Here is a 27,949-nt window from a genome sequence, read left to right as displayed (position 1 = left end):
TCCTTCCTGGTCTCTTCATACATGTGCATGTTTTCACAAATGATGGCGCCAGGTCATCCCTGTGGATCTGTAACAGTGCTTTTGGGAGTGTGATGTATGTGTGCCTGTGTGTCCACCCATGGAGGCCAGAGGCCAACTCTGGGCCACTTCCTGCACTGTCCCCTGCCTTATTTTTGAGGCAGGATCTCTCATTGAGCCGGGAACTCAGCGCTTTGGCTAGCCTGGCTGTCCAGGGAAGCCCCGGGACACATATGCTCCCACTAGGACAGCAGGGACACCACCCCAAGCTCCTAAGCGGGACCCAAACTCAAGAGCCCTTGTGTGAGAACAGCAAGCCATCCCCCCAGCCCTGCTTTCTGTCCCCAGTCAACAGGAGAAAAACTCAGTTGACTCTGACTTCTAGTTCGAGCTGGGGGAGCTCACTGAGGAGCCCAGAATTATTATCTTATTAAATTTTAGTAAATCATTTCATCTTGAGATTATTCACTATCACATATGTAAAAGTCAATTCCCAAACAAACAACCATAAGAGGAACAGCGAACATACATTAAACAAGAACACTTCTCATTCATGAGCATCATCTCTGTGGTTTCCGTTCAGTTTACCCATCTGCAGAGACATCACCTATGCAAATCCAAACAGATGGACACAGAAAAAGGACTGTCTCTTTAAAAACCAAACCAAAACAACAAAAACAGGCTCGTGGAACATGCTGCCTTCAGCCAGCTTTTGTCTTCTTTTAACTCTAACAATATGTCTTTTGAAATAAATTCTCATAACTGCTCATGCTCTTTAAATGGCTTGGAGTTTTTCTTTAAGCTCCCTGCTTTAGTTCACCAGTTCCCAAACAATGGACACCAGTTCCCAGGTTGTTTCTGCTCTTTATTCTGCAAGCATCTCTGGTCTCACACATCATAGTCCCTTGTGCCAAGGCTACTTTTAGCTTACGGTCTCCTAATGAGACACGGGCTTCAAAGTTCACAAAGTTACATGAAGCACTCTATCTCTGCTTCTTAGAAGGCACTTTTTCGGGCTGGAGAGATGGCTCAGCCGTTAAAGGCTAGGCTCACAACCAAAAATCTAAGAAGTCACTTTTTCTTCTCCTTTTCAATCAGTATATCATCTCACATAAGCCTTACCTTCTGTAAGTCCCACAGTGGTTCAGGACAGGGAAAGGGAAAGCAAAAAGCTAGATAAGACGACACAAAAAAGCTCATGGGAGTGCAGAAATGGCCCAGCCCATGTGGACACCTCTGACGTCAATAGAGCCTGTCTCTGGCCTCAGATCTTGAAGAAGGGATGGAAGAGCCTTTAGCCTGAGAGAAAAAGAGCCTGGCGGCTTCAGGAGACTCTCTCCTCAGGAGCAGCACACAACTGGGAAAGTGTCAGATGCACTATGGGAAATATTTTCAAAGCAAGAAGCAAATGTCACATTTTTAAAAATAACTTAAAAGAAAAAAAGAAATTACATTTCATGAATTGTCCAAATTCTATAGAAATTCACTCTGAATTCTAAGCTGTCTCACACTTTCCTGGAATGTTTCTGAGCAGTTCCTCTGTGAACGGCTGCTGTTCATGACACAAAAGCTGTTCTTCAATAAGGTGCTTTACATTAAAAATCCCATGGAATAAAAGGGTTGTTTTTTTTTTTCTTTTTTCTTTTCTTAAATAAAAACTCCTGTTAGGTCAAAGATGAGAACATTTTTACTTGAAGTAACTCACAACCTTTTTATGTGGGACTTGACAGAGAATTTTCTGACTGAGAAATTTCCAATAATAAAGTAGTAATAAATTTGGGGCATATCAAAATCAGTATTAGGTTGTCCAGGCTAGCCTAGAACTCTTGGTCTTAAGAACTGATCCTGCCTTGACCTCCTGAGCAGCTGGACGGCAGGCACCCCCCCCCCCCCATGCCTGGCCTCACCAACTTAAGAACAGATCCTGCCTTGACCTCCTGAGCAGCTGGACGGCAGGCACCCCCCCCCCCCATGCCTGGCCTCACCAACTTAAGAACTGATCCTGCCTTGACCTCCTGAGCAGCTGGACGGCAGGTACCCCCCCCCCATGCCTGGCCTCACCAACTTAAGAACTGATCCTGCCTTGACCTCCTGAGCAGCTGGACGGCAGGTACCCCCCCCCCCCATGCCTGGCCTCACCAACTTAAGAACTGATCCTGCCTTGACCTCCTGAGCAGCTGGATGGCAGGCAGCAGCTGGACGGCACCCCCCCCCCCCACGCCTGGCCTCACAACTCAGGTATTAGACCATCACACGGCAGTCTTGTACTTCCATGGCCTGGCCCCAGAGGTGTCTCCCAGCCTCGCCGTATCCAAGGTGCTGAGCGCAGACGCTCAGCTATCCTACTCCTGCCAAGAGCCGTGCTTCTCACGGGCTCTTCCTGGACATCGTCAACACCCCGATCTGATGGAGATCAACTACACTGAAAATGGGCTTTTTCACACTCCTGTGTGTGTGTGTGTGTGTGAATCTATTTTAGGGATTTTAGTGATCTATTTGAGCCTGTGGCAAAACACAAAACAAACAAAAAATGGAGATCTGTACAATGTAATCAAAGTCTTACTGAACTCTCTCTTTAAAAGATCTGAAAATACTGTAGTTGTACAATGACAATTAAAGTTTTTCTTCTCTTCTTTTGTTTGGGGTAGTGGTACTGGGAACAGAGCCCAGACACCCCCAGACTCCTCGATTTTAGGGACAGGGTCTTGCTTTGTTGCCCTGAACTCCAGCAGCTCTCCTGCTACCTCTGGCCCCTGAGTCTTGAATCACCACGCCCAACAACACACTATTTTTGCCAGCATTGTCCTTTCACCCAAGATCTTTCGAGCAACTACAATAGGCACTGATTTCAGGTGAGACCATAGTTTATGCCCAACAAGGACCTCCCGAGGAAGCCAGGGCTGAGAGCTACATTCAGCGTTAGATTTCTGCATTTCCTCCATTTCTCCTCAGCCTTCTAGCAGACTTCTCGCACCCAGCCCCTCCATATATTTCCCAAGGCCTTTCTGAGCCTGCTGAAGCTTGCTCGGTCTACTTGTGTGTAGGCTCAGGGTGTGAGGACCATGTTCCGAGAGCACTTTCAACTGGTCAGCCCCCAGGAAGACCCCAGCTCACGCCTGTCGTGTAGAAGACTCTGATGTAAGTGATCACGTGGCCTCCCCCTCCGCTAGCCAGCTTTCTGTCACTGGGACAAAATACCTGGGACAGTCAACTTATAAAGGAAAGTTTATTCTGACCTCGGAAGGTCTGTCCTCGGGAACTTGGCTGTTGGATCTGTGCAAAGGCAGTTCACCACAGTGACTGCACACAGAAGGAGCTGCTCACCTAAAGCTCCTCACCAAAGCAAGGAGACAGACACAGGAAGGAACTTCCCGGAAGCCAATGTCCCCAAGTAGATCATGTTCCCAAAGATTTACCCCCTCCACTAGTCACGCCTGCTAAGAGCACTGGAGCCTTCAACACATGGACCCTTGGGGGCACTCAAGAGCCGCGCTTTGGAAACAGGGGCTTTACTCTCTAGTTGTCCACTGCTAAGCTGTCTCATAAAGCTGGCGCTATTGGCTGTCTTTCTTTTCCTTGGTTGGAGTCCCACCACTCCCAATACAGTTTCCTGGTTTTACTTCTAAAATCCAAAAAAAGAAAATGTACTCAAATCTTTGTTCCCAAACTGCTCATGACAGTGAGTCCCAGTGAGCTGTGAGGGTGTAGCTGCTAAGACAGGAGCCACACGGGGGGAAGGTTCCCTTCCCAACCCCCAGCCTTCTCTCTGGGATGGAGGTATAGAGAAAGTATAGGGTGGGGGAATTCTGTGCTTATTTAGCACCGGAGAAATTTAAAGAGCCCCAGGAACCTTTATGTGGCATGTTCCAACAAACTTCCCAGGGATGGTGTGATGACCTAAAATTAAACAAAGCAAACGAGGCAGTCCTGCAGCACCGAGGGTTAACACCGCCCTTTTCTGAACGACAAACCCAGAGAAGCAAAGCTAAGTAACTCAGTAAATGAACTGGTATGTGAAAGGGGAAACCCTTCGCTAACATTCCATTGCCGACTATATCTAGAAAAGGGCTGTCCTGTGGTGGGGGTTGTCTTTCCAACATTTGTCCTACAAATGGAAAACAGAATGGATTTGTGGGAATGAAAATAGATGATCTAGTTTGTGAGTAGAATGTCTTCTCTCTTTCTCTTTTTTTCAGCCCTGGGTACTGGAGGGCAGCTACTGCCCTGAAAAGCAATAAACACAGAGAAGAAGTTTGTGAAATGAGAATATGTATTTTTGATAGCAAAGGAACTGGAAGGACATAGTGTATATAAAAGGGCCTTGTATATTGAATTAGCCAGTTCCAAACCTAAGTCAGGGGCACTACATGGCAATTGTTAAGCAAATCCTCTCCATCATCCATTATACAGTTTTAAGAATTTGGCTTTTATAGCTCTATTCATTCTTAAGCCATCTAAATAGTCTTTGCAGAGAGCAAAAACATAGCTGAAGGCCCAGTTGAAGTCGTGTGAGCACGTATGTATTTGATCCGCTCAGAGGACACTGTGGCAGGCCAAGGCCAAAGGGGCCACAGCCCTAAGAGGGTCAGCTGTGCCCAAAAAGTCAAGTCCTCAAACTGGCGCACTGAGTGCTTCTGGGTGTTGTCATTTTCTCTCAGGTACAGCGGGAAAGCAGCAACGATCAACTCTGGCACCCGAGGACGCAGCCATAGGCCCATGCCATACTGCTGGAAATACATGCAGTTTGCCAAAGCTTTGCCCACTGTGGCTTTAAAGTCACTGGCACTGTATGTGAGAATATATCTCCCCCTGTCTCCCCCCACAAGGAAAACAAACACCACTTCCCAAACCCAAACCTGTACTCCAGTGCATGGATGCCCAATTCTCCTCTACAGAGACCAACAATTTAACCAGTTTAATTACTTACATATCCAAGGAGGGCCAACCTGACAAGGACTAACAAAAGACCTTTCTCTACAAATAGTTCTGAACGGAGATGACAGTTCTCATCTGGGTACATGTACACTAACCCAGACCAGCTGGCAAGGGACAGCTGGGCTAGTCATAAGCAGTTTTTACCCTTAAAACATTAGATCAAGACAATCCATGGCTATAAAACTTTCTCCCTCTAGTAAACAGCTTCCCAGTCTGCAGCTTATCTATCAAGCACCCAAAGAAACACTTCATGTGGTGTGGAAGTTTCCAGATTTTCAACCCAACAGAAAGGGAAGGTATTGATCGACACATGCTCCATACGGAGCCACCAGCTCATGCTTCCAACAGAAGTCGTCTCCAAAATGTTAGGTTTATCTTAGTTACTTTTCCATTGCTGTGATACTGACCATGACCAACAGCAAAGTAGGGAGGAGAGGGTTCATTTCACTTTACAGCTTGCAGCCTGTTCGTCATCTGGGGAGTCAGGGCAGCAACTGAAGCAGGAGTCATGGCGGATGACGCTTGTTGGTTTGTGGCCCATTATAGCTCAACTGACTTTTCTGTACCACCCTGGACCACACGCCCAGGGAGGACACTGCCTACAGTGAGCTGGGGACTCCCCTGTCCGTCACCAATCCAGAAAATGCCCCACAGACTGTTCCACAGGCCAGCCTGATGGAGGCATTCTCTCAGTTGAGGCTCCCCCTTCAGATGACTCCAGCCGACAAGAGTCATGCCAGGGACAGGCAGTAAGGCTGAATCTACTGCCACTGCCTCCCTTACTGTCAAGTCTGCAGCGACTGTGCACTCCACCGACGGCCTGGATGTGCACACGGCACCTACGTAAGCCATGTGCCAAGTGATAACTTAGGCTTCCAGCCCCATGAACTCCCAGAGAACCCCATGTGCATGCAATCAGCCCGATGAAAAACGGGACTCCCCAGCTTCCTAAAGCTTTTTTCTGCTCCTTCTAGGCACTGCCATAACCTAACTTCAGGCCTTCGTAAATAATCACATCTTCGTAAACGTCTCTCGTCCCCAGCGGTCAGTGAGGGAACAAACCTAGGAGAAAGCTCCCCCACCCCCAGTAGACTTTGATTTCCCCTGGGTCCGCACCATTGGGTCTTCAAAAGAACAGAAAGGACTAAAGCTCGCTAGTGTATAGCAACCCTGCCATGGCAGAACTCTGGACTGTGCGTGCTCTGGAAGGACCTTGGAGACTTTCTAACTTCTTTCTACTGGAAATCTGGCTGGGTATAACCCTAGTTTTTTTGAATTCTGGCTAGAATATTTCTTTCTGCCCTGCTGAGCAGACTTCCAGAGTTCTGTACACATGCTTTAATCAGAGACGTAGGGCACAACTTCAGAAAGCCATTTCCGTGATCCAGGAGAGGCATTCAGATTTGTACAAGTTAGATTTGTAATCAAAATCCATTGCAGAGTGCTTGCCTAGCATGTACGAGGCTCTGGGCTCAATCCCCTGTATTATACAGTAACAGTAGTGGTGGTGGTGGTGGTGGTGGTAGCCGTAGTGGTCATAGAAATGACGTAATTACTTAAGTCCCAAATGAAAAACACATCTCAAATGACTCTGACATCATGAGGTATTAAAAGAAAACAGAGAGGATGGAGAGGAAAGAGGATAAAACTAGAATTCTACTGAAAACAGCGAGAATGCGTATCAGTTCCTCAAAGTACCCGAATAAAGACTTACATTTAGTTCTAACTGAGAGCCAGCCATCCTATAACAAGGATAATGCTGGCATTTGGGGGGTGGGGAAGTCCAGGTCAGGGAAGTGAGTTCTCCCGTTTACTGGCTGGTGGTGCCACACACTTGGCTCTGAGTTCTTGCACTGATGCTCAGTAACTTCATCACTGGAGTGAGTTAGTGAATCGTCTGTATGGTGGGGATAAGCCCCATGTCTAAGTGAGCTGGTTCCACAGTTAGGGGAGAAGACACACACCCACCCGTCTAAGCAGATCCCCGCTATCTGTTTCCTTTTCTGGACAGAATCTGTTTCATCAAAAATTTGTTTAACCTAAAAAAAAAAAAAAAAAAAAAAAAAAGGTTCATGCCAACATCCCATGTTCTATTATTTGTCTATGAGTTGGCTGAATCTAAAAAGAATCTAATGTGTTTAAGAAGACTGAAGAAGATCCTTTATTAGAACCCAGGACAGCCTTGCATTTCTGTCTGCCCTCTGTCTATCTCCATCTCTCTTGGTATCATGTGAGACCTGAAAATAAACAGAAATGGCACGTGCAGCTTAAACTGTAGCTTTTCAACGAACTGTCTCAAAGCAATCACTCAGCTCTAGCCAGAAGTATGGCAGACAAAGGTGACTTGTGGGTGGTGCTGTCACACAGTATGTCATCTACTTGAGTTCAGAAAGTGCTAATAGCTTCCTCGGACTATCACAAACATCTAAGAGAAACACGTTCTAGAGAAGAGAGATTTATTTTGCCCCCCAGATCAGCAATACAGTCCACGGTTAGTTGGCGCTGTCATTTCCGTCCCGTGTTAAGGTGAAAGAGAGCATCATGGTGAGACACCACTTTCCGCTAGGAGTGGGGAACAGAAAAGCCTGGGGCAGAGCCCCAGCAGCCACTGCAAAGGCACACCTACAGTGACCTGACTTCCTTCGACGTGGCGTCGCTTCAGCTCCTGATGCTCTCACCACCTCCCAAGAGTGCCAGCAACTAGAAACTAATCGTCAACACATGCTGCTTAAGGGAGCGTGTAAGAGCCAAACCACAACAACATATGAACTGGTTCCACTTAAATTAGATTGACAGTTAGGGCAGAGAGCAGAGAATGGATACAGGATTGGACTGGGGACAGGCAATCAATAACTCTTTCTTCCCTCTTCCTCTCCTCCCTCCCTCTTCTCTCTCTCTCTCTCTCTCTCTCTCTCTCTCTCTCTTTTCTTTGGGGAGTCTCTGTGTAGCGTAACATATGGGTGCCTGTTTGTGTGTTGGGGGCTGTATGTGCAGGTATGTAGGCATATGTGTGCATATGTGTATGTGGAGGCCAGAATTTGGCATCTTGTATATTCCTTTATTGCTCTCCATCTTGTTTGTTTGTTCGTTCTGAGATGGTGGTGGTGGTGGTGGTGGTTTTCACTGAGTCTAAAGCTCACTGACTGGCTAGGCCGGCAGGCCAGTGAACTCTGGGATTCTGTTCCACAGACATATGCACTCAGCTTTTATGTGGGTGCTGAAGATCTGAACTCAAGTCCATGCTCCTGTACAGGCACATCGGTGGCAGCCATTTCTCCAAAGCCAGCAGACAACTTCTAAAACAATCTTTTCATTAAACATTCAGTTCTGACTGTCACACCAAGTCTGGGAGAAAACTGAATTTCCCTACTGCTGACTCAGAGAAGCATCTTTCTGGAGAGGCACTAACACTTTTTACACTTCCTCTTCTTACCGATTTATTATAAATAACAACAAAAAGGTTTGTGTTTTGTTATGTTTTTTGGTACAGTGAGAGAGAATGGGGGAGGAATTTACAAATGTTTTATATCATCTAATTCAGGCTCCATCTGAAATAACAAACAGAAGCACGAGAGACTCCAAACACTGAGAATGAATCCCACGGAGACCCACATTTTCCTTCACACCCACTCTGGTTGTGTTTTTGGTTTTTGGCTTGATACAGAGCAAACCCTGCTGTGATTCCAAAATCATAATAATTCAGAACTGAAGTGCCATGTTTCCAAGCAAAACTGAGGCTTTTCCTGAATGGCCACTGCTTGCTGCAAGACGGTGAGAAAACAAACAGTGGCAGGTATGACTGGAATGGGCCTCCCTGAAAAATGTCTCGCTTTGGTCCTTCTGTTAATGCGTATCTTGCACAAGTGAGGCCAGGATAAATCAACGTACACCGAGTTACACACACCTGTGATTTCTCTCATGTCGCTTCCTGTGCCCCTCTGAACAAACAGAAGCCCTTCTACCCAGGGTGCATCTACACATGGCTTTAGGGGTCCTGAAGACCCCACACTGCTCTGGCAGAAAGTGACGATTTTTTTTCTCTCATGATCATTAAGGATCCCCGGTGTTACCTCTGTCGAAGATGCTCACAGCAAGTGAAGATGTCGGGTCTGGTTCAGGAAAGTCAGTCTAGAAATACTGGCAACAACCAAGGCCAAGGCACTGGGAGGCTCTGTGCTTATTCTGTCTCTGAGAAGGTGGCAGCTGTGAGCTGCAGATACCATCTGCTGAAGGCAAATGCCTAGTTAACTGTGCTATTCTCGATTTCTTCACAGTCCATAGTTCCTACCAATATCACCCTACTCAGCTACCCTACTCACTGCCCCAAATGCAGTCACACAGGTGGGGTTGACCAGGGTTCCCCTTGGCAGAGCTCTACAGTGACATCACAGCAGGACCTATCTGCTATGCTTCTACCCCTCCCAATACCATGAAGCTAATAAGAACAAGCTTCTATATACACAGGCCATCGAGGGCTTTTTGAACCCAACTAACTAGAGCAGTTGACAGTGATGTACCGAAGTCAACTGCGGAAACAGTGCTGTGTTTGCTACAGGTGCCAGGGATATGGTAGGTTGCCACAGAGAGCCTCATTCACCAATTGGGAATCCAAGAAAATCCAAAAGGGCTGACATTTAGCTTGTATTTCCAGTGGAAATAAGTTTGCTAAGGAAATAAAAAATAGAAATAATTTTTTTAATGGTGGCATTTAAATGACCTAGATGGAGGTTTCAAAGAACCCTGAAGCTTTCACTGAAACCCTGACAAGTTACTTTGTACCTATCTGTTAAGACAGATGGAAAAGATAGCTATCCTCACCCCTGCCTCCCCTTGAGCCATCCTCACCCCTGCCTCCCCATCGGCCATTCCCCTCTCTGCCTCCACGACAATTATCTGCCTCCCATCAGCCATGTCCTTCCTGCCCTCCCCATTTCTGCACAGCTCTGTACAGTCTCCACACCATCCTGCTGATTGCAAAGCTGACCACTCTTCAAGATCAGTCAGCTCTCTGGCCCTCCTCCTTTGTCTCTGTCCAGCCTCTGTCCAGTCCTCCCTAGTCATGCCATCCTAGGCCTCTAGAGCTCTGCCTAGCCTCTTTTTAAAATCCCGTATTTCCCGTGATCCAGCAACCTGCCACTCAAACGTCACCCCAGGTTTTCTGGAGCCCTCCACGTCCCACTCTACATCTGTTATGATCAGCTGGAGCTTCGGTCTCGGTCCCCAGCACTGAATTTGGGGAGCATGGCGTGAACTGAGAGCATCTATCCCATAGGCCTGGGTCCGGGTGTATTCTGAGATTCACACTTTTTCTGCTTTCAGGATGGTGGGGTGGTGCATGCCGCTGTTTAGTGTCCAGCAGCACAAAAGAGCCAGACTTGACAACCCAGTATTTCAGTAACAAAATGTATGGATTCCCTCCTTGTCATATACAAACAGATTCTAAACCTACTGGGAGATGACTTAAAAATAGTTCACTCATGGGGCTGGAGAAATGGCTCAGCAGTTACAAGCATTGGTTGCTCTTACAGAGGACCCCGGTTCAATTCCCAGAACCCACATGGGACTTTACAACTGTATAAACTCCAGTTGCAGGGAATCCGACACCCTCATACAGACATACATGCAGTCATAACATGAATGCGCATAAAATTGAAAAATTTAAAAAGTTCATAAAAAATAGTTCATCAGTACTGGCTGGTGGCTGTGATTGTCAGCTCCGATTTTCAACTTGACTGGACTAAGAATCCCCTTCAGTGGCAATGAGACCACTCCATGGGAAAAGGCACCTGCTGTCAAGCTTGCCAACCTGAGTTTGATCCCTGCAACCACTTGGTGGAAACAAGAACCGACCCTACACGTGTGTGCTGGAGTGCTTGCAAACACGTGGGCATTAGTAAGGCAGACTTGGGTGTCTCTACCAAACTATTCCACAGATCTGAGGAGGTGATGCCCACATCAAAACTGCCCACATCAGGCGCAGCCTCTCCTAGCCTGGGAGCTGAACTGAGGAAAAAGGGAAAAGCAGGCATTATAGACCAAGCAGCTCCTAGCTCTTGGGCCTTCCACTCCACAACTGTACCTCTGGACCCTCTGAACCACAAACCAAAGCAAACCCTCCTGTATGCTGCTTCTTGTCAGGTATTTGGTCATGGCAAAGAGACTAATCCGGTGTGGCGTCTGTGCCTTCAGAACTGTAGGAAGGGCCAGGTTGCTGGAACAACAATGCAGCGGCCACTTCCATGGTCCTGGCTTCTGGCAAGAGTGTTTTCATCAGGGACTCCACGCTGCTCACGCTGGTTCCTGCAAACTGGTCTTCTCTGGTTAGTGTGAGAAGAGCATCGTGATCACATCCACAGTATTTTAAATCATTTCATTTTACCTCTATTTCCAGAGTAGTTCCACCTTCCACGTCAAAACACCAAGTCCCCCTTCCTCGTTTACTTAGGCGAAATGTGAGCACAGGAGGATCATTAGGTTTCTCACTGCCCAGAGAGGGCTTTCTGTTCAACAGTGGGCTGATTGTTCTTTATGAGGGTCAATTTGCAGGTTTAAAATCCCAGTGATGTTCACCCCATTGCCCCCCCCATAAGAGCGAGCTTTAAAGTCTGAGTTTGTCTAACATCTGATGCAAATCTCTCACCACAGAAAGCCCCTATGCATACTATGTAGCTCAGCATCCACTGGTTTGGCCCCTCCAAAGCCCTCTAATAAAGTCTTTTTTAAACACAGCTCAGGCAGATGTGACGCCAGCATCACAGGGATTATATATACATCACGGGATACTGGCAGTACAGGACACAGCACTCTGACAGGCAATTCCTAGGCAGTTATTTTGACATTAGGAAGTCACAATCTATCAACTTAACAGCAGGGCAATAATTTTGGGGACTAGGGTGACAGCTCTTCAAAATGACACCGGAGGAAGCAAACAGTAGCTTCAGGAGGCTCTGCCTGAGAAGAAAGATAGAAAACTAAGCAGGATTTCCTTCTATCCCTAGAACCAACCATTCTATCATGTCTTCTTGCATGACCATTTTTCTTCCAGGGGCTGAACAGGAATGTTCTTCCTAGAGAGCCAAAGAAAGTGCTGGTGGCCAGACTCTGGCTAACAGCTCGGGGACAAGAGATGGCTCTGCCATTGCTAGACTAAAGACACACACCCCCCCCTCTGGTGTGGCCCACCCTGCGATGGCCACAGCAGTTCTCCAGAAGAAGCCGCATGACTTTGCTCAACACTCTAAGTTACTCAGCTCTCAATATTCTGGGAGACAGAACTCCTGGGGGTGTAGAGGGTACTTGGACTTGACCCTGGAGAGGTTACAGGGACAGTAAGCATGTGGAAGCCCTCCTGCACACAAATGCGTCTCCGCACACAACCACACACTCAGTCTCACGCTCCCATTCTGCTCCGGGACAAACGCATGAGAAGAGGGACCACGGACTGCTTGAAATGTCTGTCAACATCCAAAAGAGAATGAATGGTGGTGGAACAGGAAACGGGATGCACAGAAGTGGTTCTCAAATGATCCACAACTGTCAACACACACACACACACACACACACACACACACACACACACACACACGTCCTGAGGGACAGCTGTGCCACACTAATGGACAGGTGGGAAGTTGTGTGTTAGTGGCTGAGCCCACCAGGAGGGTCAGACGGATGTAGTAGGTACCGTGACTAGGACAGAATTCAGGAGACAGGGTCTCCTGGCCGGCCCGAGTCCCTTCTACGTACACAATGGTGTTTGTGGGGGCCACAGCTATAGCAGCTAGTTCTCACCCCGGCCTCATCCACCTCTCACTGCCTGCCTGAAATGTTGACAACATATAAGACACATTATTGTCAAGTTATCTCTTTCGCGTGTGTGTGTGCATGAGTGTGTGCATGTGTGTGTGCCTGTGTGTGTATATGCACACGTGTGTAAGCCAGAGCTCAACATCAAGTGTCTTCTTCAGCCACTCTCCACCTTACTCTTTGACGCAGGGTCTCGGAGGGACCGGCTTGGATGCGCTTGAGGTTTGCTGCCAGCAAGCCCTGGGACCCTCTGTCTTGTCTTTGCGGCCCTGAAACTACAGGTGAGCTCTGTGCTCAGTGTATGCACGAGCCAGCCGGAGCTCAGGTCCTCACGATGATGCATCAGGCACTTTACTGAATGGAGCCAACTTCCCTGCCCTTATAGTTCGATATTTAAAGAAAAGGAAATTCACTTCATGGACAAAGTATCAGCAAGGAAGAGATGAACAGATCTTAAAGCAAAGGTAAAGGAGTCATCACAGGCTGCATTTTTTTGTGGCAGTTTCAATGGCATTTCTCCCTCTTCTGTAAAACCCACCTTCCCAGGAATAGCTGCAATGCCCAAGCCTCAGGCATCTGAAAACACTCGTTTCAGAAAGGCCATTCTCAAGCACGCAGCGGCGGAAGCTAAGGCCACAGTGTGTCCTTACCTGGAGCCGATATTCTTCCGTGCAGCACAGATTCGCCGGGCAGCAGATCTTTTGAATTGGAGGTGAATGGTGATTGTCTAAATGTGTCTTCTGAAAAGAAAGGGCTGGGGTAGGGGAGGAGAGTGAGGTTTAGTAAATTAAAGTTATTTACAATACCCAGAGCACCTGGCTCCAGACACATGCGCACACATGCACTCGGACACACACTGGATAAAGTGGTGTTCTTAAATGATATTAAAGCAATATAAATCAGACTATTCTTGTAACCAAGGAAGAGAGAGCAGGTTGTACAGATGAGTATCACAAGAACATCATTTTTATACTCAGGGTCCACACGCAAAACATCACCTTTTTAAAAAGAGATTGAGTGTGAGTGTGTGCCAGCATATGGAGGCCAGAAGAGGGTGTCGGGTGCAGTGGGGCTCAAGTTATAGTGGTGGGAGCTAGCTGACGGGGTGCTGGGAACCAAACTCGGGTCCTCTGCCAGAGCAAGCATTCCTACTACCTAAAAGATCACATTTGAAACACAGTGAGGCTGAGTCCAGGGCCAGCTCAGTGGCTGGCTGTATTTTCCCTTGCTCACGTGTGTTCTGGGCACAAATGACAGTAACTGTTGCCCCAGAATCAGGAAGAACCTCTCTTGCTTTCTGCGGTGGAGAGATGGAACCAGCCTGCTGGTTCAATGATCTGTAATCTGACCCCCTCAGAGATCAACACCCTCAGAGACCAAGGGCCACTACACTGCAGGCCACAGCCGGCTGGGCCCTCAGTAAGTGCAGCTCCAGCAGGAACAGGGCTAGTCTTGACAGGCATAGTTGCGAAGCCATGCTGCCAAGGACCCAGGCTTGAGCGTCACAGGAAAGGACAGAATCAACCTGGGCAGCACTGAGCCCCCTTGAGACCCAGCTGGAAGTATAAGAGGGCTTTAGAATTCCCAGGATTTTCCCCGACAGCACTGCCACCGTGAGCACATCCACTGTCTGAATCCCTCAGAAACCCTGTAAGTACTGCAATCACACACAGGGCTACACAGTATCCGTCCAGGTCCCTCCTGGGAAATGGGAAGCCCTACTTGTGTGTATCACAGGAAATTCGGCCAGAGGTGCCGGGTACCAAGTGGTGGCAAGGACATGGGCAGGAACATGATCTCGAGATGGGAGGAGCAGGAAGCCGCTCCCACCCTAAGGTTGGAGGGACAAAGAAGAGAGACAGGAGCCAGCAATGAAGTTCCTGGTCTGAGGACATGATGGAAGCTGGAGGCCAGATAAACCTGAAGCTGTAGCAGGAGCCTGTGTTCAGAAAAAGAAGCTCTTTCCCTAGGCCCTACCCCTGCCTCCCAGCAGGGCCTGGCATTGGCCAGTCCTTCCAGAAGGCAGGGGCACTATAGCTCAGAGAGGCAGGACAAAGAACAGATCCCAGGGCATGGAAGCCTGAGACTCCCACACATGAGGCTGCTTTTCTAAGCTTGACCCTAGACTACAGCAACAACGATTACATCACTATTAAAGAGACAGACAGCATTAGGATAAAAGAGGAAGAGAGCACCGTCTGTAACACAGCTCTACCATAACTGTCAGGCTCCACTGCCCAGGACTCTGACTGGCATGCTTTGTATCTATAGTGTAAACAGTAAGCAATCTAAACGGGCTTTCAAAGTGCACAAGCTGTGGGTCACTAGATAGGAAAGGCAGTTTTATACCAACCACCACAAAAGCTTCAAGTCACACAAACACTTGCCGGCTGAGTACATGTACTCCAGAATCCAAACTCTCGCCATGCTATCTGGCCATGGTGTGACTTTGCACAATTCCTTAAGTTTTCTGGACCTCCATTTCTTATCTACAGAAGGGATAACAGTCCCACACATCACCAAGGAGCTGTGAGGACCAAACAAGAGTCCATGGACTGTGTTTTACATAGTTCCAGTACATTCAGCAAGTGCTCAAGCAAGCAATGGGAACTATGTTGTTTTTTTTATGTGTGTGTGTGTGTGTGTGTGTGTGTGTGTGTGTGTGTAGCTTGAAGGAGAATAAATTAATCAACTTTTCCATACAAGTTAACAAAAAGGGAAGTTCCCTTTGTATTGAAGCCATTATAACAAACGAAGGAAAAGCCATTCTGATTTGGAAGTCTTAGTTAACAGTGGGGATTAGGCTAATATCCAGCCCTTGCATAAAGAGGACTGTTAAGGAGCAAAGAACACTAAGGAGTTAGAGAGACTGCTGGTCAGACATGAGGGCTCTTGTCGCCAAGGCTGGGCAGTCCTTCAGAGGTAGGGCACTTGTTGAGCATGTATGAGACTCTGGGCTCCATCTCTATCAATAAACACAGCACACACACACACCACATGCATACACATCAAACACCTCCCTACACCCCACAGGCACACACACACATACACACCACATACACACATACCTCACATGCATACACATCAAACACCCCCCAACGCCCCACATGCATACACACACACACACACACCACATACACACACAGCACATGCATACACATCAAACACACATACACACCACACACACACACACACACACACACACACACACACACACACACACACGATGGCCGTGTCCTTAGCTCTGAAGCTCACACAGAGAGACACTCCGAGAAAAGGTGAGCACAAGGTAAAGTCAGCTACACATGTTACCATGGCTCTGTCTGTAGAAACAACTACCTCCATTTTATTCACTTATTTTGAGGTGGGGTCTCCAGGTTGGCCTTGATCTTGCTTCATGGCCAAGGATGATCTTCAATTCCTGATCTTCCTGCCTGCACCTCGCAGGTGTTGAGACTGTGGGCATGTGGCACGACCCCTGACTGGGCCACCTGGAAATGTGAGAGCTGAGGGGACCTAGCAGGGATTTCCTTTTGGGAACCCTCAGATCCCAAGAGCAGCCCTTGAAAGTGTGTTTAGAAGCAGCCGCACCCCTGGGCACTGTGCCCTGCCCCTTTTTACAGTAACTGTTCCAGCACTGGCCAGACACTGCCCTCAGTTTCAGTAACGACTCAGCAAGTCCCTGTGATGAGTGGGCTCAGGAACACGGGGCACACCATGGCTGAGGGAGATCAGGACGTCAGCAGAACCGGATGAGAGACATGTGCTAACCTATCAGCCATGAAGAACTAACTAGGGAGAGGAAGAGGTGGCTAAGGATATGCAGGAGAAGGGTGCTGTATGATGGGGGAGGGGTGGCTTGGTCAGGAAGGCCCAAGGTGATCTGAAGGAGGGTAGGAACATGGGTTGGGGCCAGCCAGCATGTAGAGCTGTAAGAAAGCCACATAGAGAGAGACGAGTGGGACCCAAGGGCTGGAGCATGGTTTGGACCTACCAACAGACACACTGCAGGGTCTCTGTAAGTGGGAGGAAGGAAAAGAGTCTGGATTCAGCCACTGATTGTAACAGACGGCCTGGAGGGGCCTGAGAAACCTGAGCAGGTGCTCACCACCACTGCACATGGGAATGGTGGGCAGAGCCGCAGGCCAGCAGAGGGCCAGCAGAGGGCCATGCAGATGGCAACGGCTTTGCAAAGGAGAGCAGGTGAGGCCGAGCTCGGGGCTCTCTACAACAACCCCAAGGTTCCCAGGAGAAGCAGGCACAGGCTGCCTGCTCCTCAGGGAAAAGAGCCTCGAGGCTCTGCAGCTGTGCACAGCACACCCCGTGTCTCGCCCCCTTCTTCCACAGCGCACATCCTCGCGAGTGAGGAGTGCAGCCCTGCTGTGGAGGCTCAGAAGAAACTGAGTCACACACAGAGCACGGCCAAAGCTACTTTCCAGATAAAATTTCTCCCTTCGTGGCAGCTGTATCCAGCATGGAAAAGAAAGATTTCTTTGGAGGCAAAAACTGTTAAGGGTGTGATACCAAACACCAAAAATGCACCACAAAGAGCCTCTGTGTACTATGGGCTCAGAGGATCAGTGCAGAAACTTATAGAAGCCAAGGCAGTGAGAGGTCTTATCCACGAAGAGAGCTAGGTTAAGAGAGCACTGACCCCAAGCTAGACCAGCTGCTGAGACGTGAGCAGCACAGTGCATGAGGCTAAAGGGGAGGTCGGCACCAATACTGCCACTTAATGAAGCAACCTTTGTCAAATAATCCCTCTAGCCTGAGTTTCATTGCTGAGAATGTGGTTCACAAACTACCATCTGTCTTGGTGACGTATACAGATAATGTACAGTTCTGAGTGCCTATTAGGTCCTCACGCTGTCTGCAGCGAGGCTTCGAGTTGGGTAGGCTCCATTATCATATCCCTATCACACAGATGAGTGGACTTGGAGAAGTGATGGAGTTGTCCATGCCACAGCCAAAGCAGTTTGAACCCAGGCTGCCTTCATGATCTGCCTTCTAACCTCCCCTGGTCTCGGAATCCCAGGAATCCCAGGAATCCTGAACAGGACTTTTTGGAATAAGTGTATGGAAGGAACAGATGAGGGAGTGGTAGAGAGCGACCATTCCAGAGTGCAGGCTCCCAGACAGCAGGCGCTGGCTGTGTTTCCATGAGCTGAGAAGCAGAGGGAAACTGACCTGAGCCACCGCTTCTCTCTAAAAGCTAAACTGTGCCCTGGTTTTCTAAAACTTCCACAGCCCGTGAGCCATGCCTGCCACATGTACTCACTGCTTCTGAAGGCAAGCTGGTCTCAGCCAGGTCTCAGTGAAAGGCAGGGCAGAGCATGGGGGTTCATGCTTGTAATCTCCACAATAGAGTGTGACCTGAGGTTCCAGTCCAGCTTGAGCTACACAGATCCAGGTTAGCCTGCACTATAGAATGAGACCCCGTCTCAAACAAGAAAGAGGAAATAAGGTACCCAAGGCACTAAGGCTGCACCCACCATCTTCATATCCTCACGCTGGAGAAGCATCCTTAGACAGTGCCAACCACACAGGCTTGGGTCTCCAAGATAATCTTACTTTTGCCCGTGTGCTGAGGGCCAGCCCTACATCTGTAGCGTGTAGCTGAACACGTCAGTGACCCGAGAAGTTCGGAAGCCAGGAAGCTCTCCATGCTGTTGGACTCTGTGGCTAAAGGTTAAGTGATGGTAAGGTAGACAGCTACTGCTCAGTGTTTGTGTGTGTGTGTGTGTGTGTGGGGAAGTCCCAAAGATAACTGAGGCTACCTCCCTGCCGGGAGAAAAACAGAAGTGAAATAAGCCAGACTAAATGATGGGCAGGGAAGGAAGTCTGTACAATCCCTGAGCTGGAAACCTGGTTGGTTGTAAGTTATTCCAGAAAATGAGCCAGTCTGTGACTATGACGCGGTGCTGGTCCACGGTCTCTGGCTACCCAACCTTTTGTAGTTTTCACTATGAAGAGGACCGACCTCAGAAGGTGGGCTAAGGGAGGCTGCAGCTATGGTTCTGTTGGTAAAGCCACAGCCAAGCACACACGAAGCCCTGAGCGCCCTGCCAAGTACCAACCAAGCTGGCATGGAGGATCACCAGGTCGACTCAGTACATGGGATGTGGAGGCAGAAGGACCAGAAGGAGTCGGAGATCATCCTTAGTTACCTAATGAGTTCAAGGTCAGCTAGAGTAATATAAGATCCTGCCTTCCCCCACCCTAAAAAGATAAGTCTAAGAAAGTAAAAACAAACAAATGAAAACTCAAGGGAAAGAAAAGGAAAAGCAAGGAAAACAAGAGCGCAGCTTTGGTGTGTTGATGGGAAGGTGGTGGCGGCTGTCACTACCACCCAAAGGAACACGAGTCGTCAGGTATGTTCATTTAACAGCATCACTCTCTACCAGTGTGTTCTCGTGGACCTGCATGCAGGCAGGCTACCTGGCTCACTCATCCAAACAGACATTCAGGAGCATGAACTTCCAACAGACTCATCACCGGCTCCTCCTCTGTTCTGTTACATGGGAAAGACATCATCCAAACTTTTATCTACTGGATAAAAGTGAAACAGTTGCTGATGTGCAGGACCATTTTCCCCCTGAAGCAAATCTACGAGCTCAGATAAGAAGTGGCAGTCCTGTCATCCAGAGAGGCCACTGCCAGACCTCAGACAACACGGGCTACAGGGTCAACAGCACGGGGCTGCAAAAAGAGAGATTCACAATAAATAATAAAGCAGTCCATAAAAGATTACGGCTCTAAACAGTGATACATTTCGCTAAGTGCTGGGCTGTGGCACAAATATTTCCACCTTTAACATCCGAGGGCCGGTGGGGATCTTGTCTTTATGCAGAATACAGAGCTCACGGCTTACGGCCTCACTCGCTGACCCCACCATCACAGGCGTCCCACTCTGACTGCAATGACAAGGCAAGACAAGGAAGGGGAAGGGAGCTGAACACAGACTGCGAGGGAAGCCGAAAGGGTGGAGCAGTGACTCAGCTAGTCAAACCCTGCCTGTGCAAGCGCGAGAATCTCAGGTCAGATTCCCAGCCACTGTGCAAAGAGCAGAGCAGTGGCAGGCGCCTGTAACCTCAGGACTGGGGGCAGAGGCACCGGGGAGTCTCGCCAAACCAGGGAGCTCAGGTACGCACCACACATATACCTACAAGTGTACACAAACACACACACTCGCACATGCATAAAGTTAAATAAGCCTTTTAAAAGAGAACACACATCAAGAGACAACCTTACAGCTCTGAACTGGGAGGACAGAGGGCAGACAGACTGAGGCGAGCGAAGGACCACTCTGAAGAGTTCTTCCTGAGGACTAAGATGCGCAGGTCATAGGTGGGAAGCTGCACACTGCAGAACAGACACCGCAGGCCCAGCCTACGTGCAAAGCTCTTTGGGAGACAGTGACTGTTTCTTCAGCTGACCTCATCTCCAGGCCACCTCACCAGATGGCTCCCTTTCCTCTTCTGAGCACAGCCTCCCTCCTGTCCATTGAGCCCCATGATAGCCTATGCTCTTTTTTATTTGATTCATTGCCTTAGGTGTCAATATAGCATGCTCACTCTTTTCCTTCATTACTAGCTCTGGGGATGAATCCCAAGGCCTTCCTTGTTCATGCTAGGGAAGTGTCCCATGTATGGATATTCTCCATACATATTCACTCCATCCATCATCCACCCACTACCTTATGTATTGATGCCCATGCTCGCTCCCTCCCTCACCCCGCCTCTTTATTGTGTGGGGACACATTGTCCCAGGGACCCCCTTGTATATCACAGGGAACGCACTCTACCACCGAGCTACACATTCAGGCCAACATTATTTTTCAGAAAATTGAAACACCAAACATTTACTTAAAAGCACCGATTTGCTCTTTTAAAAATCTCTCCTCTCCAAATCCTTTAGATCTTGATACACACGCTCGAAGGTACACCCACACTGTATTGACATTCTGACGTGATCCGGAAGTTGAGAACACAATCCCAAGTTTCCAAAAGCCACAAGAGACAAGAGACACAGCAAAAGTTATCCCAAGGATGTATGTTGTACCAGTTCAAAGTTATACCACTTGGAATGTGGCCATGACCAAAGGAAAGCAGATACACGAGCTCCCGTATGGAATCCCCATGTCGAGATAAGGAACGGCTCACGGCAGTAACAGATTACAGGCTTTGCTGAAGAACAAAATGGTTTTTCTTCTGAAAGCTTCTTAATTATATCATATCTGGAAGATGAGCTTATTCAAAGATAAGGACTAGGAAAAGTGTTGGTTTTTCCTTATAATGCTTCTCAAGGAATTTCAGAGCAAGGGAAACATTGGGTGATGTGGGACAGTTGCAGGAGACTATGCTTAAATGTCAATAACAAAACCACTGACACATTTGTTTGCTTTTCCATTAAAAATAAGAGGATCAAATAATACTGGAGACTGAGTGTTCCTGGAATGCTGAGATGGGGTGTGCGTTAGAGTGTCTCTGCACACATATATAGAGAGGTACCTTTGGAACAGAACCCAAATCCTAACAAGAAATCCATTTGTGTCCTGTATATCCTATATGGGAAGGTAAAAATCATATGTAGTAATTTTAGTGCACCTGTATTTTGATGGTGACATGGAGACAGACATGGACTTTTCTGTATATGATGCTATGTTGGTGCACAAAACTGTTGAGTTTTGCGTCATTCCAGATTTCAGATTTCAAAGCATTTAATTTTTAACTTAACATCATTTCTCAAGACAGGGTCTCACAGACACCAGGCTGCCTGGAACTTGCTGTGTAGCTGAGGATGGCAATGACCTTCTGAGCCCCCTGCGTCCAACTCAGGAGGGCTGGCACTGCAACAAGCACTGCCACGCCCAGCGGTGAGGCTGGCGCTAGAACCTGGGCTTCATGCCTGCTGGGCAAGGCCCCTGGCAACCAAGCGTCCTCAGCTTCACTTTTATGATCACCCCAACTTTCCTCTTTCTTAGGGACAGCTTAGTTTGTCATCCTTAGCTATCACATTCTTGGATTGATTTATCTGTTAACAAACAGAATAAGAGATAATTTAGCATACATAGACACATACACACACATAAACATATCATATGTATGCCTGTTACGTAACATACTTGTAAGTGATGGAAAATGAAAGGGTAATTTTAAATGAAAGAGACCACTGGTTTAGTGGAACTGTGGAGCTCCACCCTTCTCTTCTTAGGACCTCAGAAAGGAGGACCCCCCCCCCGAGGGATCTCACCTATGTATTCACTAATGAAAGAACCTCGGACAGCAGCCAAGAGAATTAGGGAGAAAAACATCCAAGTGCTGTGAGTTTCCACCCTGACTATGACACGAAAAATTTTTGTTCAGATCTAAAAGGTACATAATAAACAGACTTTAGGACAGGGTCTGGGAGTCCTGCCATCCACGGAGTTGTATACATTTTCAGAAAGAGAGACTCAAGAGAGCAAAATGTGAGTTACACTCTACACTGGCAAAGCTCAGCTGGACATTTGCCTTCAAAACTAAGGCTGGTGCTGCAGTTTGGAGGGCTCCTAAGCAGGTCTGTGGCTGACGGGAGGCATGAGAGCACTGTCACCCCACTCCCCACACAGACACCCGTACACACACACCCAAACTCCCACGTCTGCTTTTGGAGGTAATGTTTCATAAACATGGGTATCCTCTGGCTGGGGCTGGCCACATGACAACAGAAACTTCTCAACAATCAAGAACTAATGGTGTTGCTCAGTTTATAAGGTGTGAAACGGCATGGTGAGAGGAGTATCCTTATTTTTTTTTAAGGGATATACGCTCACAGAATCAGGGAGTGGAGCTATGAGTGGAGATGGCTCATTGGGAAAGGGTCTTGGGACACCAATCCTAAGGACCCGAGTTTAATTCTTAGAACCTACATGGTATAAGCTGAGAACTGACTTCTGAGAGCTAACCTTCACATGCATGCACTTTGGCATTCAGGCATGCACAAATAATTTTCATTTCAAATTTAAAATTTAAATAAAAAGTACAGGGCTTTTGAAGTCTCAAATGATCTTGGCCTGCCTCTGTCTCTCTCTGTCTTATTCATAACTTCCTGGCAGAGTTGTAGATTGAATCTTTACAAGTCAGTTTGCAATTTATAGCAAAGGCCTGAAAGATGTTAATGCTTTTTTTTTTTTTTTTTTTTTTTTTTTGGTCTTGGTGCACACACATGGGCATGTGGAGGCCAGGAGCTGACTTTCAGGCTGTCCTCCATTGCTCCCCACCATATACAGTATTATTTCTGGAGGCAGGCTATCTCTCTGAAGCTACCCTTAGGGCTGCAGTGGGCCAGCAGGCCCCAGGAATCCTCTCATCTCCTTGACACTAGAGTTGTGTGTTGCTTTTAGGAGGGTGCTGGGGCTCCAAGCTTAGGTGCTCATGCTGGCATGGCAGACAAGTGTCCCACGAGCCACCTGCCAGCACAGTGCCTGACTCACTTTATCCCAGCACTGTCTGTAACGTTAGCTACATTAGTAACAGCGTGGAGGAGGTAGGGCTTCTGGACATCCACTAACAGGGGCTGGTTAGGTCAATTATGACATGTGGAAATGTTGAATGATACTAGACAAATCTTAAAAGAGTTACCCTGACTAACTTAAAAATACTGCATAACATAGTCTAGGTGAACTGAGACTACAAAGCTATACATATGGCAGGATTCTGTTTTTATAAGAAAATATGCAACATAAAAATAAATTCCACAAAGACATCCGTTGTCAACTTAGAAGTGGGCTCTCTGGGTAGAAGAATCGTCAGTGATAACGATCATTTAAGTGTATATTCTATATACTCTGACAGTTATCTTGAAAACTTCTCATAAAAACTGCCATTTGACTATGTACATTATGTACTTTTAAAACATCTTGGCCTTTCAAAGCAGGAGTACCAGGGACAGTTCTAAACAACAACAACCTAAGCACAGCCAGAAACAGAAACAACCTGGCAACACTGTACCCTTCAGCACAGGTTTCCAAGTCTAGACACTCTGCAAGGAAGGGAGGCTGCAGGAGAAAACGGGGTGGGAGAAAACAGAGGCACTTCGGGAAGCAAAACAGCTTCACCCCATGCAGGGCCTCCTACTTCCTTTGACTGTCCAGCGGCATCTATGTCTGGTCTTCTAAAGGTGGGCCAATACACAACCTCATCCCACAGCTCAGGGTCCGGCTTCAGCATTCATCCACAAAAAGCCAAGACACTTCCCAGGGAGGGAGCACAATGCAGGCCTTGTCAGAGCCACAGAAGCCAACACAGACCTAGGAAGGGAGCCCAGCACACCGGATGCATGAAATGTCAGCTCCTAGACGCCCAGGTCTCCAGGGAGAACGTGACTTCACACAGAAACTAGGACAAGGGGCTTTCTGTGGAACACCACCAGGGGGGGCGCTGTCCTCCCTGAAGTGGTGCAAGGCCGTGTCCATGCCATGGACCACGTCCATGTACCAAGGATGCCTTATGGCCTGCTGTCACTGACAGCTGTCCCATGGCGAAAGATCACATTCTCCCTATTTATTGGACGTCTCGTAACAGCTCTGGGGACACTCAGAGAAAACCCCCAGACAAGAGCAGGGCTGTGGCCGGCACCCAGACTGCACCCGCCTTTCGGTGCCATCGCTGCTGGCTGCAGTCCCTGTCACAGACTCTAGCTATCTCCTCACTGAGTCTTCAACCCTGACCTTCATGCCAGACACTCTGGAGTTAGGCAGAAAGCAAAGACAGCCAATGGGAAGCGCACACCAGAGCCTGGGGAACGAAGAAGGAGACCAGCGACCTCTGCAGACCCGAACATGAACTGTAAGCCCCCACAGAGCCGCACAGCCCACCCGCCCACAATGCACAGAGTACTTCAAGAGGCGCATGTGCCTAGGAAAAACAATTTTCAAGAATCATCTCAATTTCTTTGAATTGAAATTTGACTTTCTTTAAAAAAATGAAAATTTAAAGACAACCTGAAGAAGCATCTGCAGTGACAAGACTCCCTGTCAGCATACAGGCCAAGGCGACTGGAAGCACGTCCAGGCTGAGCGCTGCACAAGAGCGGCATGTTTAGAGGGTGAAAATTCCCTACAGGGACACCGGAAAGCTATGCGTCTCTTGGAACAGTATGCTGAAAGATGACAGAGTACACACAAAAAAACTTAAACATTAATGGAGATAACCATATGGCCCCTGACAACCTTGACTTCACTAAAAAATAAAAATAAATTAAGAGTGTCTTAATTTGATCTCCGTGAAATTAATAGCGATGTAATAGCAAATGCTCCAGTGTTCTATGTGTTTAATTTTAAAGTCACAAAATGTGAACAGTAAATAGAATGTAAAGAGAGAGACAAAAAAAAAAAAATCACCAATTTCACTTGCCATTTCCTGTTTCTTTTCTTAATTGCTTCTGTCTCACTCAGCGTTCCCCAAGTAATTTTTCACTTTTAAAGTAATAACACCATTATTCTCTCAGGTTCTCCAAAGAAATGAGAAGGGAAAATTGCATGAACAGAAGCAGCACATGACACTTTTTACCAACCTGTACAATTTCTATTACTGAATCATAAATATTTAAGGGCATGCATCTACGCCGCCACGCAGGAAAATCCTGTATTGGACACTATCAAGTGAATATGTCTTTTTAGTAAACACTGTTTTCTGCCATTATCTAAATTATAGGAAAATAGCCTGCATTTCAGATTTGGAAAATTGGGCAAATTAAATATTGGTCTGCATAGCACAGTATGAGTCTGTCTTCCTCTGATTTTCCCACTTTTTGTCCAGTCAAACACACAGCTGCTTTTGGAATGAGGTGAATCAGGTGTGTGCGGTCCTGTCTTCTGGGCCTGCCATCTGACCTTCCCTCTATGGACCCTGGAGTACTAATGGGGAGAAGAGGGAATGAACGGTAAGAGAGGGTCCTTGGCAGCCACTGTTCAAAGTCCGTGGTGTTCACACCCGGAGTGCATCCTCTTCACCTGCCAGGAGCTATCTGACGTGCACTCTAGTACCTCCTTGTGTTCTGTGTAGCACCTGGCTGGGTGATGGGCCATGGCGGAAGATTCGGTTCTTCTTATTATGACTAAACTTTGGAATCTGGTCATGAGATTATGCCTCATGTGTTTTCATCTACCAAATGACCACGAGGGCTGGTTACCCACTCCCTGTAGAAACTAGGCCTGTGATGGGAAAAGAAATTTTTTTAAAATAGGTTTTTCTTGAACGCCTCTGTGGTCTGCTCTGTCCTCCTGAGTCTGGCGGAGACTCAGCTTGTGTGCCAGGAAGATTGTGCTAGGCACACGCAGGACTCTCTCAAAGGAGACCCACAGGCCTCCTCACACTTGAGTCTTCTTCTAGACTCTGAAGGTTAAACGTGTGAAAGGATTTAGCATTTACAAGCTGCATCTGGTGGAGGTGCCCTTACAAGGGCAGAGGGACAAGGTCAAGGCAAAACCACATGACCCAGTCTTTCCGGCTGCTAAGCAAATTGATTTTTCTGCCGGGCTATCTGCTACCCTTTGGCGGGTTATTTTTTGCCTTTACTTTCGGAAAGATGATTCTAATTTATACAGCTGATTCTAAGTTCTTAGGCTTTGAAAATTAAACACAAAGTGTCTTTCTCAGGCCAGTTCTTGTTGGGGACAAGAGTAGAGTGCTGGGTTAGCTCGCCTGAGGCCACAGGCTATAACACAGCACCACAGCAAAATAAAACACACAACAGGAGCTATCAAATCCGTCTGAAGATGATGTCTAAAGGTGGTGGGGAAAAGGCTCGGTGGGTAAAGCGTTTGCTGTATGAGCTCAGTTCGTATCCCAGTACCCAAGTGAAAGTGGGGAGCAGTAAACTGAGCGTACTGGTGCACTCCTGCAATCCCAGCACTTGGGAAGCTGAGACAGGAGGATCTCTGTGAGTTGAAGGCCAGCCTGGTCTGCAGAGGGAGTTCCAGGACAGCAAAAGCTATAGAGTATGACCCTGTCTTGAAACAAACATACAAGCGAGCTGGAAACAGTATCTAACCCAGCTGGGCAGTGAAACTGGAGGGCTTGCTGGGTAAGCAGTGTAGATGATGAGCTTCAGACTCAGTCAGAAACACTCTCAAAAGCTAAGATGGAGAGCAACAGACAAAGAAACAAGATGCCATCACACACGCACACACATGCACGCACTCACACAATACACATGCACTCCAATGCCCAGAATTTGTTTCAAAGTAATATATGGAAAGAGGTGGCAAAAGGAAGGAAACAGATGAAGTGGCAGAGGAACTAGTAAGAGTGTAAATGGTTGACTGGCACTTCTCTTGACCCTTGCATGCCTTTGAAATTCTCCATCACTGCGATGATGGAGACAGACAAATGAGCACAGAACTAGTGACCCAGAAACTTGCTAGTGATTACCCTCAGCCTTTAGCTTCGTCTACGTCTCTTTAAAAACTGACAACAAGCCACACGCCTATAATCCCAGTGCTCAGGAGGCAAAGGCAGGTGGATCTCTGTGAGTTCAAGGCCAGCCGATCTACAAAGCCAAGACTACACAAAGAAGTCCTGTCTCAAAAAACAAACAAACCAAAAACTGCCAACAAGAAATGCTATCCCCTGCCATTTCCTGCTCTACACATCTGAGGTTTTGTGCCAGAGGCATGGACGAGGGGCAGCTCTTCAGATGGAGAGACAGTGATAAACAAGCGTGGAGGGGCTGTGGCCCTGTATAGGACAGGAAGGTGGCCAGCAACTCTCCTCAATGTTGTGCCTTTTTGACCACCATGTCCTATAACTACACAAACCTCAAGGGCACGAGACACCCCAAATGGAGGGGCTTGGGCATCCATCACCATGGAAGAGCAGGGGAGGCTACACCTCTGCACTGTGTGGGCAGGCCAGCCCCCAGGGCATCCTTCCTAATTAAACTACCTAGTAACTCTTAAGGTGGAAACTTCGGAACTGGAGTGCAGTGGCAAGCCACTGCTCTAAACAGTGAGTGATCTTCTTACAGGAAACAAACTCTAGAAATGGGGTAACTGAGCCAAGTGGGGTGCTGTACCCCTGTAACTCCAGCCCTGGGGGAGGCTGAGGGAGGAGGATTGAAAGTTTCCAGCCAAACTAAGTTACATGGTGAGGCCCTGACACAGAAAAAGGTAACTAAATAAATATCCCACTAAGTACTTAAAAACACAGAG

General features: G+C 47.7%; 1 protein-coding gene across 6 annotated transcripts in view; it reads right to left on the bottom strand.

The window, feature by feature from the left end:
• Nucleotides 1–27,949, bottom strand: part of Znf827 (zinc finger protein 827) — a 167,915-nt gene that overhangs the window by 45,756 nt on the left and 94,210 nt on the right. For all 6 annotated transcript variants that reach the window (XM_060393207.1, XM_060393206.1, XM_060393210.1 and 3 more), the window contains one exon: nt 13,407–13,510. In XM_060393207.1, coding sequence (XP_060249190.1) covers nt 13,407–13,510 — 104 coding nt within the window. The remainder of the gene's footprint in view (nt 1–13,406; nt 13,511–27,949) is intronic.

The sequence above is a fragment of the Meriones unguiculatus genome, chromosome 10, assembly GCF_030254825.1.
Source record: "Meriones unguiculatus strain TT.TT164.6M chromosome 10, Bangor_MerUng_6.1, whole genome shotgun sequence".
Classification (NCBI taxonomy): Eukaryota; Metazoa; Chordata; class Mammalia; order Rodentia; family Muridae; genus Meriones; species Meriones unguiculatus.
The sequence above is the reverse complement of the archived record's forward strand: the minus strand, read 5'-3'. Positions and strand labels throughout refer to the sequence as shown.